The 14813-nt window shown below is 49.7% G+C and overlaps 1 protein-coding gene across 2 annotated transcripts in view; it reads right to left on the bottom strand.

Annotated features, from left to right (window-relative positions):
- Positions 1-2330: 2330 nt before the first annotated feature.
- The window catches only part of col4a5 (collagen, type IV, alpha 5 (Alport syndrome)), a 39080-nt gene continuing 26597 nt past the window's right edge, over positions 2331-14813 (bottom strand). The window contains exons 33-51 of one of the 2 annotated variants that reach the window (XM_047016915.1): positions 14519-14668; positions 14246-14344; positions 13806-14035; positions 13387-13513; positions 13014-13193; positions 12801-12851; positions 12518-12703; positions 10870-10878; positions 9911-9919; positions 9296-9429; positions 8880-8952; positions 8478-8549; positions 8197-8325; positions 7513-7611; positions 7020-7232; positions 6513-6690; positions 5557-5671; positions 4675-4847; positions 2331-4405 (exon numbers count right to left, since the gene is read on the bottom strand). In XM_047016915.1, the coding sequence (XP_046872871.1) occupies positions 4324-4405; positions 4675-4847; positions 5557-5671; positions 6513-6690; positions 7020-7232; positions 7513-7611; positions 8197-8325; positions 8478-8549; positions 8880-8952; positions 9296-9429; positions 9911-9919; positions 10870-10878; positions 12518-12703; positions 12801-12851; positions 13014-13193; positions 13387-13513; positions 13806-14035; positions 14246-14344; positions 14519-14668 (2309 nt within the window). In that variant the 3' untranslated portion in view covers positions 2331-4323. The remainder of the gene's footprint in view (positions 4406-4674; positions 4848-5556; positions 5672-6512; positions 6691-7019; positions 7233-7512; positions 7612-8196; positions 8326-8477; positions 8550-8879; positions 8953-9295; positions 9430-9910; positions 9920-10869; positions 10879-12517; positions 12704-12800; positions 12852-13013; positions 13194-13386; positions 13514-13805; positions 14036-14245; positions 14345-14518; positions 14669-14813) is intronic. The other variant, XM_047016916.1, reaches the window with a different exon arrangement.

Below are 14813 nucleotides of genomic sequence, written 5' to 3'. Positions count from 1 at the left end.
CCCTTTCTCTTTCCCCCATTTTCTCTCTATCTCACCCCTCTCTCCCCCCCCCCCCCTTCTGTCTCTCTCTCCCTCTCTCTGAGCCCCCATAACCCCTCTCTCTGTCTCACCTCTTTCCCCCCTCTCTCTCTGTGTCACTCCTCTCCCTCCCTGACCCCTTGACTTCGAAGCCTGGCTAGATCCTCCTTTCCGTTTCCCCCGGGTCAAACCCATCAGCTGCATTACCACAACGCACCACTTGTCCCCCCATCCATCCCTCCCTCCAGTAGACAGACAGACAGACTGACAGTGGGTTCTGAGGAAGTTTCCATGACAAACTCATACATAGTGAATGACTAACCTTTCCCAGAGAGTGGACCTGGTCAGTAATGATACCCTCCGCTCCGGAGGGAGGTTAACGGGGGCTTTTCCTGGCCTCTCAATCCCAAGAAAAGGTCTCCAACTCTGGGCGAAATGGACTCCTGCTGCCATGCTGACAAGAGGCCTGGAAGTTAGCCGTCTTTTGTGTGTGTGTGTGTAGAAGCCTAGTGCATCAAAAATGTGTGCACTTCAAAGGTGTGTCCCACACGCACACACACACACACACAATGTGTTTTGAACACATTGTTTTGAAACTCGAGTCGCAGCCTGCGCACATTGTGAGGTCAACGGTGCTCGCTTCAGTAACTGAACTCTGCTGATCACATGGGGGTGCTGAAATTCCCCCCGTTAACACCATACCAAGACCTTAAACACACACACACACACACACACACATACAAATACACATTCAGGTGGACCCGCACAAACACACACACACTCACATGCACAGGCGGACACAGACGCATGCATCCCCCGCACACACTTCGCTCCTAATAAAGTATTGGCTGACAGCAGCTTCTGAAATGTCTGGTCAAGACATCCCAGCTTTCCAGTGTCACCTACAGAGACCATCTCCCAGCCACACACACACACACACACACTTAGAATCAGAATCAGAAAGGGTTTTAATCTCCATGAAAGTTTGCACAGACAAGGAATTTACTGTGGCAGGAAGGTGCAAACATTAAACATATATAGAGACCTCTGCCTTTTAAATCCTAGAGTAATTGACCTTAATGAGGATGCTTATCTTGTGTGTGTGTGTGTGCTTGCCTGCACCTATTAACTTTGATAACTGCCACGGGCTACAGGAAATCAGATCAGGATTTACAATTACACAGTCTTTGTTTGTTGGCAAACTGTTTACGGCTTATCGCTGAGTTATCTGCTATACAATCTGCCCGTGTGTTTGTACATGTCGTTTCACCTGTCTACATGTCCATGTATATAATATGTGTGTATAAGTACAGAATATTTGTGCATTCAAATATAGATGTGTTTGTGCACTGCGTGTAAATCCAAACATTAGGAGTGTCTGCATAAAATGTGTGTACCCAAAAATAAGTGTGTGTATGTGTGTGTGTATCTGTGTGTGTATGTGTGTGTGTATGTGTGTGTGTATGTGTGTGTGTGTATGTGTGTGTGTATGTGGGTGTGTATGTGTGTGTGTATGTGTATGTGTATGTATGTTAAAGTGGTTAAAAATTCAGTTGTCTGATGAGGTATGGTGGATGGAGAAGTTTTTGTAAAAAATGGCTGCCTGAAACCACTTTGATAAAATATGATTTGCCTCAAGTGATCATATATTTATTGACATGATAAAAATCCCCTAGTTCTCCTCTTCAAGATGGTATAAACAGTTGAGGTGTATGATTTAATATGAAAGTTCATAAAATATTAATATTAATATGAATATCATATTTCAACAGCTTATGGAATGTTCGGAATGTTGTCTCAGGCAGTAAAGGGTTAACCAATGATATGTGCTTTGAGCTTAGGTTGTCATGAGTATCTGGCAGTTTTCAGAAATAAAATCGGTGATTGGATGGCAAAGTTATTAAGGCGGGAACCATGGGAATTTTATTTCCCATATTTGAATGGTCCGGCAGGAAAGGAACCTGTGTTTTACTACAATGGAGTTGTGATTCATTTGGGTATGTGAAGTCTTTCCTGGTGTATTTCCTTAAGTCACTGCATGATTATTGACCCACACCTCCATCTAGAGGTGGTTTGTGAGCAGTGCAGGTTTGTGATTTTGAGATCTTTGGTATCTTGGGAGCAACACGTCTGGAAACAGAAGGATGGATGGCAGGAATTGATCGATGGGTTGAAAGGGAAGGTAGAATTGATGACAGGATATACGGTATCTTATTCTCTTCCTCTCGTTCTCTCCATTCTCTATCTCTTCCTCAGTGACTCTTATCTCTCGTCTTTTGAAGTGGATTAACTGGTTCTCACGCGACAACAACTCATTGGACATTGTGTTTATTTCATTCTTAAAAGTTTATAACAACTTCTGGATAACATACACGGGAAAAAAAACGAAAACAAATATTGAAATTAATAAACATTTGTCGCACACCCCAGAATGAACATAAAATAAAATAAAAAAGATTGGAAGATTTTAATCACAGGAAATGTATTGTCACCCCCGACAACTAACAGCTGACATCACCTTAGGTTACCACGGTAACTTGCCTGCCCCTGGAGACAAGTGGAAACACACATTAACCACAGAGTCCAGATTAAGATTGAATCCAGATTAGGTTTTATCATTAAAAATAAAAAATAAAAAAAAGAATCCAGATCAACAATATACATATTCTGGATAGGAATCTCAGATTTTTTCAATCTCTAATGAAAAACAAAAAGTTGACCTCAAATGACAATTTAAGTTCTACCTAAAATGAAAGAGCGGACATCTGAGTCATCATTAGCACGATTGTAATCATAACGATTGTAACCATAACAGTGTTGAGGCTTTCAAGAGAGAAAATCTGTTACAAAAAATAAATCGGTAGTTTGGTTGTTTTAGTGTTTATTTAATTGGGTGGGAATATTTTGAAATGTTTCTGGAGTGAACAAGAACGACCAACGCCAGCCAAATAAAGTTCATAAACCTTTCTCTTTTTTTTTGTCAATTTATTTCAATATATATATATTTATATATATATAAAATACTGTTTCATAAAAAGCCTTACTTTGTACAATACCTGTGAGTGAGTGCGTGTGAGTGAATGAACAAGTGAATCAATGCATGTGTGAGTGAATGAACGAGTGAATCAATGCATGTGTGAGTGAATGAACGAGTGAATCAATGTATGTTTGAAAGATTGAACGCAAGAAGAGAAAGCAGGAAAACTGTTTTATATAATCTAGTTACTGTTTTAGTCCGTTTTGCCCACTATAACGGTGTTTACACAATATACACATACCTACTTACAAAGACAAGAGAGAGCGCGTACAGTTAGCAGACAGGGAGGGAGCAAAGTTAATACCCCTAATGGACACAAATGGGGAAAAATGATGGAAAGAAAGAAAAGAAAAAAAGTAGAACATGTTTTTTATGCTAAAAACCTATAAAAGAAGGCAGTACTTGTGTCTTATTGAGAAAGTATATCAGTGCATAACTTCTTTTGTGTGAGCAGAGGTCAAAGTGCCGATTTGGTTACTGTGGAGGTTGTCCCACTGTGAGGTTGTCCCACTCCTTAGTTAAACGACAAGAAAAAAAATTAAAGGTAAGGGAAGAAGAACGTAAGAAAGAAAGAGAAAGTCTGTCTAGAAAGTACCACATCTGTCTGAACTGACAGTACCACAGTACCACAGTACCACATATGTCTGAACTGACAGTACCACAGTACCACAGTACCACATCTGTCTGAACTGACAGTACCACAGTACCACAGTACCACATCTGTCTGAACTGACAGTACCACAGTACCACAGTACCACATCTGTCTGAACTGACAGTACCACAGTACTACAGTACCACAGTACCACAGTACCACATCTGACATAAAAAAAAAGAAAAAAAAGAAAAAAAAGAAAAAAAAAAAGACAATTCTTAGAAAAATAAAATGCAAATTAAAGTGAAAAATAAAATGCACGTTTGTTGTAACACATCCGTCATGGCACCTTTATAGTAGCTCATTTTCAAAGGCTGTTTTGAGGTACTTCTTTTACGAAATAAAAGAAAGACTAGAACAGATATCGTACAATTTTCGTCGCAGTTTTTTCCCCCCATCGCTGTGTACAACAGTAGCACCGTTATTAAGTCGTTTCAGCATGACGCACCATTGGAATTCCACCTTGTTGCCACAGAGTCGATCCCCCCCCCCCTCCGCTTCCCATCATCATCGTCTCCGCGGCCGGCTCTGAGCCCACCCCCCCCCCCCCTCCCCCCGCCCTCAGCTCGTCGACGGTCGTCCCCGGCAATGGCTGCTTTTTCCGGAGCCTTGCCCGTTACGTCCTCTTCATGCACACGACGCAGCGGCTGACACGCGTACGCAGGTTACCAGCCTTCAGAGTCTCAGACTGGGGCTTCCTGCAGGGGTCAGGGGTCATCACAGACCGGAGGGTTATCAGGGGTCATCAGTTTTGTAATGCACCAACATTCTGTAACACGCCTTTCTTGCACTCAAAGTGCCATCTCCTCCCCTCTCCTCCCCTCATACCCCTTTACAATTCATCGTATTTCCCTCTCCTCCCCCCTCTCTCCTCCACTCCCTTCTCCTCTCCTCCCCCCCCCTCCCTCCCCTCCCATCCCCCCCTCACATCCCCTCCCTCATCTCCCCTCATCTCCCCCTTGCTCACCTGAACATGTCAGTGGAGTCCACGGTAGCGAGCCAGAAGCTGTAGGAGTTGCCAAAGTAGTTGCAGGTTCCCCTGCCGTGGCACTCGATGAAGGGGGCGCTGCGGAACTCCTCCAGGCAGGAGCCCGGGGAGGCCAGGGCCTGGCCGGATCCCTCCGCACCCGCACTGGTGTGCTGCAGGGGGGCGAGGGTGGAGGGGAGGGGAGGGAGGGATAGGAGTAGATGGTGGGGGAGTGGAGGAAGGAGGAGAGAGGTGAAGGGGAGGAAGGAGAAGATGGGAGGAGTAGAGAGGGGGTGGGGGTGGAGGGGAGGAGGAGGAAGGAGGGGAGGAAGTTACACATTTGTGGCTGTCAGAAGACTGTGTGTGTGTTCAGTATGTATCTACGGTGAGTGTGTGTGTCCGTACAGTATGACTCTACCATGTGTATACAGTATGTGTGTGTCCGTACAGTATGACTCTACCATGTGTATACAGTATGTGTGTGTCTGTACAGTATGACTCTACCATGTGTATACAGTATGTGTGTGTCCGTACAGTATGACTCTACCATGTGTATACAGTATGTGTGTGTCTGTACAGTATGACTCTACCATGTGTATACAGTATGTGTGTGTCCGTACAGTATGACTCTACCATGTGTATACAGTATGTGTGTGTCCGTACAGTATGACTCTACCATGTGTATACAGTATGTGTGTGTCCGTACAGTATGACTCTACCATGTGTATACAGTATGTGTGTGTCTGTACAGTATGACTCTACCATGTGTATACAGTATGTGTGTGTCTGTACAGTATGACTCTACCATGTGTATACAGTATGTGTGTGTCTGTACAGTATGACTCTACCATGTGTATACAGTATGTGTGTGTCCCTTCTCACCATCATGAAGGAGTATCCTATCCACAGGGGCTCCCAGCTGACTGGACAGGAGGGGATCTGGATGGTCTGGCTGTGCACTGCAATCACCATGGCAGGAGCCTCACACACTGCACATCTACACACACACACGTACACACACACGTACACACACACACGTACACACACACGTTACCACACACACGTTACCACACAGTGCCACCTCTCTCTCCTCACCTCCAACTTTCCGTCTCTACATCCTGCCCTGCTTATGGAGTGTTTCAGTGTTTCAGGTTCTCCGCCTCAATCCCCCTCGCCTTCCATCCCTCAATCCCCCTCGCCTTCCATCCCTCAATCCCCCTCGCCTTCCATCCCTCAATCCCCCTCGCCTTCCATCCCTCAATCCCCCTCGCCTTCCATCCCTCAACCCCCCTCGCCTTCCATCCCTCAACCCCCCTCGCCTTCCATCCCTCAACCCCCCTCGCCTTCCATCCCTCAACCCCCCTCGCCTTCCATCCCTCAATCCCCCTCGCCTTCCATCCCTCAATCCCCCTCGCCTTCCATCCCTCAATCCCCCTCGCCTTCCATCCCTCAATCCCCCTCGCCTTCCATCCCTCAATCCCCCTCGCCTTCCATCCCTCAATCCCCCTCGCCTTCCATCCCTCAATCCCCCTCGCCTTCCATCCCTCAATCCCCCTCGCCTTCCATCCCTCAATCCCCCTCGCCTTCCATCCCTCAATCCCCCTCGCCTTCCATCCCTCAATCCCCCTCGCCTTCCATCCCTCAATCCCCCTCGCCTTCCATCCCTCAATCCCCCTCGCCTTCCATCCCTCAATCCCCCTCGCCTTCCATCCCTCAACCCCCCCTTCTCCCTCAACCCCCCCTTCAGAATTCCATCCCCCCTTGCTCTCTCCCGCCCTCCACCCCCCCCTCCATCCTCCTCTCCTTCAGCCCCGCCCACCCCCCTCCCCTCTCCCTACCTGCTGATGAAGGGCTTGATACCCTCTCCTGTGATGGGGGCCATGCTCATTGGCATGGGCTGAGGGGTGGACAGCCAATAGGAGTAGTCGTTGCGGGAGGCGAAGTTGCACACGTTGTTGATGTTGCAGAACATGAAGGGCATGGTGCTGAACCTGCGCAGACAGCTGCCAGCAGTGCCTGGGGAGGAGAGGAGGGAGGAGGGATGAGTGGAGGAGAGGGGTCGAGAGGAGGAGAGAGATAGGGAGAGAGAGGGAGAGAGGAGAGAGAGAGAGAGAGAGAGAGAGAGAGAGAGAGAGAGAGAGAGAGAGAGAGAGAGGAGGAGGGAGATGACAGAAGAGACAGATGAGAGAAGAGAGAGATGAGACAAGAGAGAGGAGGAGGGAGAGAGTGAGAAGAGAGAAAAGGAGGGAGAGAGAGAAGAGAGAGAGAGAAGGAGGGAGAGAGATGAGAGAGGAGGATGAAGGAGGAGAGCTGAAAGGAGGAGAGGAGCGCCCAGGCCGACTCACCCAGATCCTGGCCGTGGGCTCTCTCGTTGCCCTGGACGTAGAGGAGGGAGTAACCGTCGTATATCAGCGAGGTGCCATCTGGGCAGAAGGGCACGTCCTGGGCCTGGCTGTGCCGGGTGATCAGAAAGCCGTGGGCGATGGAGGCCCCTCCAGGGGAGCCGGGGGGCCCCTGGAGGCCGTCTGAACCCCGGGGGCCGGGGTACCCTCGCTGACCTGGAGACACGGGGGGTGGTTGAATGGGAAGGATGAACAAGCGCACACACACACACTTAAACCCACACACACATTTGCACACATACACAAGTACCTACCCACAAATACATGTGTGACAGACACACATACTCACACACACATGCCTGGATTCTTTAAGACAGACGCATACATACGCTTCCCGCGTCCTCAGATACAAGTACAGTGCTAAGGGCCCCCTTACTGCACCATCAACTCCATAGGAGGGGGGCCCAGGGGCCCAGGTGCCTGCGTCTCCCCTCACCTGGCTGTCCGGCTGGCCCGGTGTCACCCTTGCGTCCAGGGCCTCCACTGAATCCTGGGGGACCATCGGGGCCCAGGTCCCCTGGGTTACCTGGCTGGCCTGGGGGGACACACAGGAGTTCAGAGACAGGTGCTGTCTGTGTGTGTGTCTGAGTGTGTGTGTCTGAGTGTGTGTGTCTGAGTGTGTGCGTCTGTGTCTGAGTGTGTGCATCTGTCTGAGTGTGTGTGTCTGTGTGTCTGTGTCTGAGTGTGTGTGTCTGAGTGTGTGTGTCTGAGTGTGTGTGTCTGTGTGTCTGTGTCTGAGTGTGTGTCTGAGTGTGTGTGTCTGTGTGTCTGTGTCTGAGTGTGTGTGTCTGAGTGTGTGTCTGAGTGTGTGTGTCTGAGTGTGTGTGTCTGAGTGTGTGTGTCTGTGTGTCTGTGTCTGAGTGTGTGTGTATGTGTGTCTGTGTCTGAGTGTGTGTGTCTGAGTGTGTGTATGTGTGTCTGTGTCTGAGTGTGTGTGTCTGAGTGTGTGTGTATGTGTGTCTGTGTCTGAGTGTGTGTGTCTGAGTGTGTGTGTATGTGTGTCTGTGTCTGAGTGTCTGTGTCTGAGTGTGTGTGTATGTGTGTCTGAGTGTGTGTGTGTGTCTGTGTGTGTCTGTGTGTGTGTCTGAGTGTGTGTCTGTGTCTGAGTGTGTCTTCTGACCATTAAGTCCCTCCCGTCCGGGGCCTCCAGGGAGACCTCTCTCTCCAGGCTGGCCCTGGATGCCTGGGGGGCCCCTCTCCCCCTTCACCACGATGGGGGCTGGAGCGACCCCCGAGTCTCCTGGCAGACCTGGGGGGAGTCAGGGAGGGGAGAGAAGGAGGGAGGGGGAGAGGGAAAGAGGAGGAGATGGGGAGGAGGAGGGAGGGGGAGAGAGTGTGAGGAGTAAGTCCAGGCATGTTAGCCTTAGTCGAATCAAGCGTACCCAGAGTGGCGGTACTCACCAGGATTTCCGGCGTCTCCGCGGTCTCCAGGGGCACCGGACGATCCAGGCGTGCCGGACTCCCCCTTTGGCCCTGGGAGAGGAAAGGAGAGGGAGACATGACGAGAGGAGAGGGGGGGAGGGAGACAAGACGTGAATGCTCACCTGGACACACGTGTGCATGGACACACACACTTACATGTAGTCATTTAGCAGACGCTCTTATCCAGAGCGACTTACAGTAAGTACAGGGACATTCCCCCCGAGGCAAGTAGGGTGAAGTGCCTTGCCCAAGGACACAACGTCATTTGGCACGGCGGGGAATCGATCCAGCAACCTTCTGATTACTAGCCCGAATCCCTCACCGCTCAGCCATCTGTATGCCCTGACTTACACACACTTACACACACTCACACACACTAACCTGGGAATCCGGGGACGCCAGGAAGACCAACGTCTCCCTTCAGACCGCTGGGACCAGGAATACCAGAAGGACCCTGGTCACATGACACAGGTGACATCATGAACAGTGCCATCACAGAACATGGAAGGTAGAGCTAGAATCCTCGATAGACTCAAATAAGAGAACAACAAGGCAGAGAGAGAACACAGTGAGCACAGAAAGAGAAAGAGAGAGAGGGGGAGATAGAGAGAGAGAGAGAGAGAGAGAGAGAGAGAGAGAGAGAGAGAGAGAGAGAGAGAGAAAGGGAGAACACAGAGAGCATAAAAAGAGAGAGAGAACAGAGAGCACAGAAATAGAGAGAGAACACAGAGAGCACAGGAAGAGAGAGAGAGAGAGAAAGAAAGAGAGAGAGAGAGCATGGATCCTCTCTTCCTTACCGAGAACCCGGGGCTTCCCAAATCTCCCTTCTGTCCTGGGAAACCGGGCTGTCCGGAGGCCCCAGGGATGCCCTTCTCCCCCTTGACACCTCCGCTACCACCAGGCCCACGGGGCCCCTCCGGACCTGGGGGACCTACACATGCACAGTTCAAAGGTCAGTGTTAAGAGTGTTGAGTGTGTGGGGGTGTGGGGCACACGTACACACAGTCCAATGCAGGGCTTTCTTAGATGTGTATTTAACACACACACACACACATTCACACACTCATTCATACGCACATTCACACACACTGTTCAATTTCCACGTTTACTTTACAGCTGGGGTTTGAAAATTGACAGAGCAACAAGTTTACGTGGTAAGTTTGGCAGATGGCATGTGCTATAGGCGTGTGTGTTTGTGTGTGCGTTGTAATCTCTTTGTAAATCTTCACAATCTGTTCTGTAAGGGGAAAAGTAGGGTTAAGATGGTCTTCAATCAACACGGGTCAGTTGTACTGTCCGACATAGAGTGTATATATATATATATATATAAATATATACACACACACACACTTCCATTAAAATGTGACAACATCACATCTGTGACATCACAGCTGACCATCATAGGATCTAACCTGGAGGACCTAGGTATCCCAGAATTCCCGGTTTACAGAAGTAGCAGCACCGTGGCGACGGCACAGCCGGCAAAGGGATTAAAACAAGAGCAGGAGTTAGCATTAGCATTAGCTACAACCTTGGGCTAATGAGATAGAAGCTATCTTAGCTTTAGCTACAACCTCAGGATGGGTAGACAGGAGTTAGCTTAGCGTAGCTGCAATAACTATCCTTATGCTAGCTTAGCATAGTCACAGCCCCAGGCTTTGAACATACCTACACTAACTAAAAAGATTATTCCTAGTTACACATTTCAATAGTTAATTATTACATTATATCTAGCAGCAAACAGACGATTGTAAGAATGAATGTATTTCTTATTCTTACTGCCTAATTAACAATCACTTTCACAATATGTAAGGCCATATAGGGCATAGTACAGTACACAGTGATACGTTACTGTTGAACGTGAGGGTTTCAACTTCAAGAATACAAACTACAGTTTACACAGTTCAAATATCGTGTTCAGTAGTTTGTGAAATGTTAGAACTGGTGTTTTCAATATCAAGAAGGGACGGTTGCAAGTATTTAAAGTGGAGGTTAAAAAGACGAGTCACTCGATCTACATGCTTCTACATCTACTGAAAAATGCTCCATCTCAATGGTGAATATACTGTTTATCGTGTAAAATCTATATTGTGAATATCTCGTTACACAAATCGTGTATTTTATCGTAATACTTCTACCAGTGAGCAAGATCAGTAAATTAGAGTGGAGATTAGAACATTCAAAAACATATGCAGGGTGGAGGAACACAGTAGAGAAAAAAAGTGTAAAATGTCTCAATATAAATATAAATACAAATCAAACACATTTCTAATAACATAGAACACCGTGCAGAGGGGCTCTAGGACAGAGCGGAGGGTTCTAGAACAGAGCAGTGGAACATGCAAGAAGCTCTGGGTTCTGAAGTTCTGACCTGAGGGACCTGGAGGCGTGTCGTCAGGGAAGAGGCGGGGCCCCACACCACAAGAGGGTGGAGCCCAGCCGGAGGAAACAGGAAGTAAAATGACATCATACCCTTCGTAGTTCTTTCGTCAAACCCACAGATACTTTGACCCAGGTGTTAGCCGTGTTCTGGGCCTAACCTAGCACGCTGCAAGATCTAGCACCGGGCTCTGATATTTGCGGGAGCTTTGAGGAACGCATTATATTAAATTAATATATAAATCCATGTTCCTGTAAGCCTTTTGAGAATAATTCAAAGCATTATTTGGCATTATTTAAGACTATTAGAAAGTCAACCGTTTCACACATCAGTGTCAGTATATTATATAAATCCATACAGTGTAAATGGTTGCATACACGGTTGTATCCATACAGTGTAAATGGTTGCATACACGGTTGTATCCGTCTCAGTATTGTGTCCTTGTCTGCAGTGGAGCCCAGTGCGGCTTGCTGAGTGCTGGTTGGCTGCCCCAGGAATGACGGGCACACAGGTGTCCATGCAGGTGACACACTCAGATCACTGGGAGAGGGCCCAGCCAGAAACCAACCCCTACCTGCCCCAGACTACAGCTTCACAGAGGGCCGGGAATACTGGGGGATACTGGGGGATACTGGGGGATACTGGGGGATACTGGGGGATACTGGGGGATACTGGGGGATACTGGGGGGATATTGGGAAATACTGGCAAATATTGGGGAATACTGGCGGTGCATACTGGCGTTACAGGGGAACACTGGAGAATACTGGGGTTTGTTTCTGGCCCGCCAGTGACAACACCAACATCATCATCATTAAGACTACAACAACAACACACATACACACACACATGGACCCTGTGTGGAGAGGAGGTGAAAGGAGGGGGGTGCAGGCTGGAGGACGCTCCCCTGCAAAAGGGGGGGAAGAGGGGGTGAGGAGACCAAGGGATGACTGATGGATGGATGACGTAGACAACAAGCCCATGCTTATTAGGAGGTGTGGTCAGGCTCCCTGTGAAGCACTCTGATTGGTGGGTGGAGCACCCCAGCGTTTCCTGGTGAGGGGAGGGGGTGAGAGAGGTGCAGTGCGCATGATGCGTGGTGGTGGCGGTGATTGAATCGCTTGCATCGGTCGGTCGAGTGCTCGGTACGTACTCAACGCTGATTGGACAGTGTGCGTTTGTACACAGTGACATAGTAGGTGGTGATTGGTGCAGAACGAACATGCAAATCACTGGTCCTATCACACAGAAGCATTCACATGGTGTTGGCCAAGTTGCTGCCTGGGTTGAACTCACTTGACCTTTTTGCTTTTTATTTTTTGCCAATGTATGTATATGTTTAAGTGTGTGTGTGTGAAGGAGAAATAAGGATGAGGGAGAGGATATTGTGAGAGAGTGAAAGGGTGAGGTAGAGAGAGACAAAGATGGAGGCATTCCAAGAGGTATGAGAGATAGAGAGCGAGAAAAAGACAGAAGAGAGAGAAAGGCTCATTGTGAACAAACTACCTCTGTTTTCCTCTATCTCCCCCCCAATGCTAAACTCCCTCCAAAATCCAAAATGGAGGACAGGGTGACAAAGCATAGTTCTCCAACCCAGGCAGCGACTTCAGCTACGGAGGAGAGAGAGGCTCCATATCCTACCTGCACGCCCTGGGGAGCCAGAGGGGCCTGGGTTCCCTTTGGGCCCCTGGAGGGACAGCCCTTGAGGGCCCGGGGGCCCAATACTGCCAGAGGAACCGGGGAGGCCGGGGAACCCTGCTTCTCCTTTGGTACCGGGGAAGCCAGGGCTGCCTGGGAGACCAGGGAGGCCCACATCTCCCTTCGCTCCTGGAGGGAAAAAAACACCAGGACAGATAGATGGGTTACACTGCCTGGTTGAGACTGATGACTGGTGAGAATGAATTCTCAGAATTCTAGAACTCACCTGGTATCCCTGGGACACCGGGTGTTCCAGGACCACCGAAGCCTGGCAGACCTGGAGAAGAATGGAATGGTGGGAAATAGAGTTGTCAGGTGTGCCGTCACTGCAGTTCCAAACTAGACACCCCTCCGCCTTTAGGACTACAATTTGTCATGCGATGATTGGCACTAACAAAGCCCAGTCTGGGGAACGGCATTGTGGGATCTGTAGTCTCACCTGGGTCTCCTTTGATTCCAGCCGGACCGGGGATCCCGTCCCGACCTGCTTGGCCCTTGTCGCCGGGGTAACCAGGTGAACCGGGACGACCTGACTCTCCCGGTCGGCCGGATGATCCGCTGGAACCGGGGTTACCGGGGACACCGTCCAGACCTTTCGGACCGGCAATACCGGGAGAACCTGGGGGCCGGAGGGAGGGGGAACGCATTAGACGGGAGGTGTGTGTGTGTGTGCGTGCGTGTGTGCATGTGTGTGTGCCTCGTGTGTGTGTGTGCACATCAAATTGGCAGTTCCTATGTGAGTTAACTTATGGAACATTGTCTTGAGTGTGTGGAAATCTTTGACTTTTCGTTGCGTGGTCATGAAGGTCTACCTTGGAATCCTGGCAGGCCTGGGTCGCCCTTGGAGCCCGGACCGCCTGGAAGCCCTGGGAGGCCCGGACCACCTGGATTTCCTTTCTGTCCGGGAGTCCCTGGATATCCTGGTTGGCCGGGTTCACCCTGGGGGGGGGGGGGGGGGGGGGGAAGAGAGAGAAAGAGAGAGAGAGAGAGAGAGAGAGAGAGAGAGAGAGAGAGAGAGAGAGAGAGAGAGAGAGAAGGATGGTGAGAAAGAGAGGGAGAGAGAGAGATAGTGACAGAGAAAGAGAGAAGAAGAAAAATAAATGAGTTTCCTCCATGTAGCAAAGCACCAGAGGCGACAGTGTTACAAAGCCGTCACACATAAACATTCTCTCCTGATTCTGCTTCCTGGTTCTAAATCTCTCTTCCTGATTCTGCCTTCTGGTTCTGGTACCTTCAGTCCAGATGCTCCAGGGAACCCTGCTCCAGACAGGCCGGGGTCTCCCTTGGCCCCAGGGAACCCAGGGGCTCCAGGCCCCCCTGGAGACCCCGAGCGCCCGGGCTGACCCGGAGCTCCCTTCAACCCAGAGGGGCCTGGGAAGCCCATCTCCCCCATGGCTCCCTTCAACCCTGGGCCTCCAGGGGAGCCAGGGCCCCCAGGGATACCCGCGTCTCCTTTAAGACCTGAGGAGGGAGGGAGGGAGGGAGGGTGGGTGGGTGGGAATGAGTGGGTACAGAAAGATGGGATAGAAAGGGTGGAGGAGAAGGAGAATGGAATGGGGAGATGATTAGGAGGAATGTGTGTTTGTGTGTGTGTTGTGTTGTGTTGTGTGTGAGACAAAGGGTGTAAAGCCCATTTGTGTGTAACCTAAGTGTGTGTGTGTTTCTACATACCTGATGGTCCTGAACTACCTGGACGTCCGTCTTGCCCGGGGATACCTGGTTCACCAGGGAGACCAGAGATCCCCTTCTGGCCTGGCACTCCACTGAACCCTAGAGAACACACACACACACACACACAGAAAACACAGGTCCCACATTCAGATGGAGCCGATTATGTCGACAGAGGTAGTGCACACGAAACCACACATACACACCAATACACACACACACACTGATACACTGGACACACATACACACATTCAGAACCGACAGGTCAAACGGTACCTGGTGCTCCTGGTTCTCCCTTAGAACCCTTAGAACCCACGGAGGGGGGGGCTGCGGGCCCGGGGGCACCCGGGAGGCCGGAATCCCCCCTGTCTCCCTTCCCGCCAGGGCCTCCGGGCCCACCTGGTCGCCCTGGGAAACCGTCATCACCTGGGGGGTGAAACAGTGAGAACGTTATGGATAAGTCTGTGTGTTTGTACGTTTATGTTTCTGTGTGTGTGTTTGAGTGTTCTGTATGTATAAATGTGCTTGAGTGTGTGTTTGAGTGTGTGAGTATACGTGTGTGAGAGTGTTC

This window comes from Hypomesus transpacificus, unplaced genomic scaffold (genome assembly GCF_021917145.1).
Source record: "Hypomesus transpacificus isolate Combined female unplaced genomic scaffold, fHypTra1 scaffold_428, whole genome shotgun sequence".
In the NCBI taxonomy this organism is placed as follows: Eukaryota; Metazoa; Chordata; class Actinopteri; order Osmeriformes; family Osmeridae; genus Hypomesus; species Hypomesus transpacificus.
Note: the sequence above shows the minus strand (reverse complement) of the source record. Positions and strands in the feature narration are given on the sequence as shown.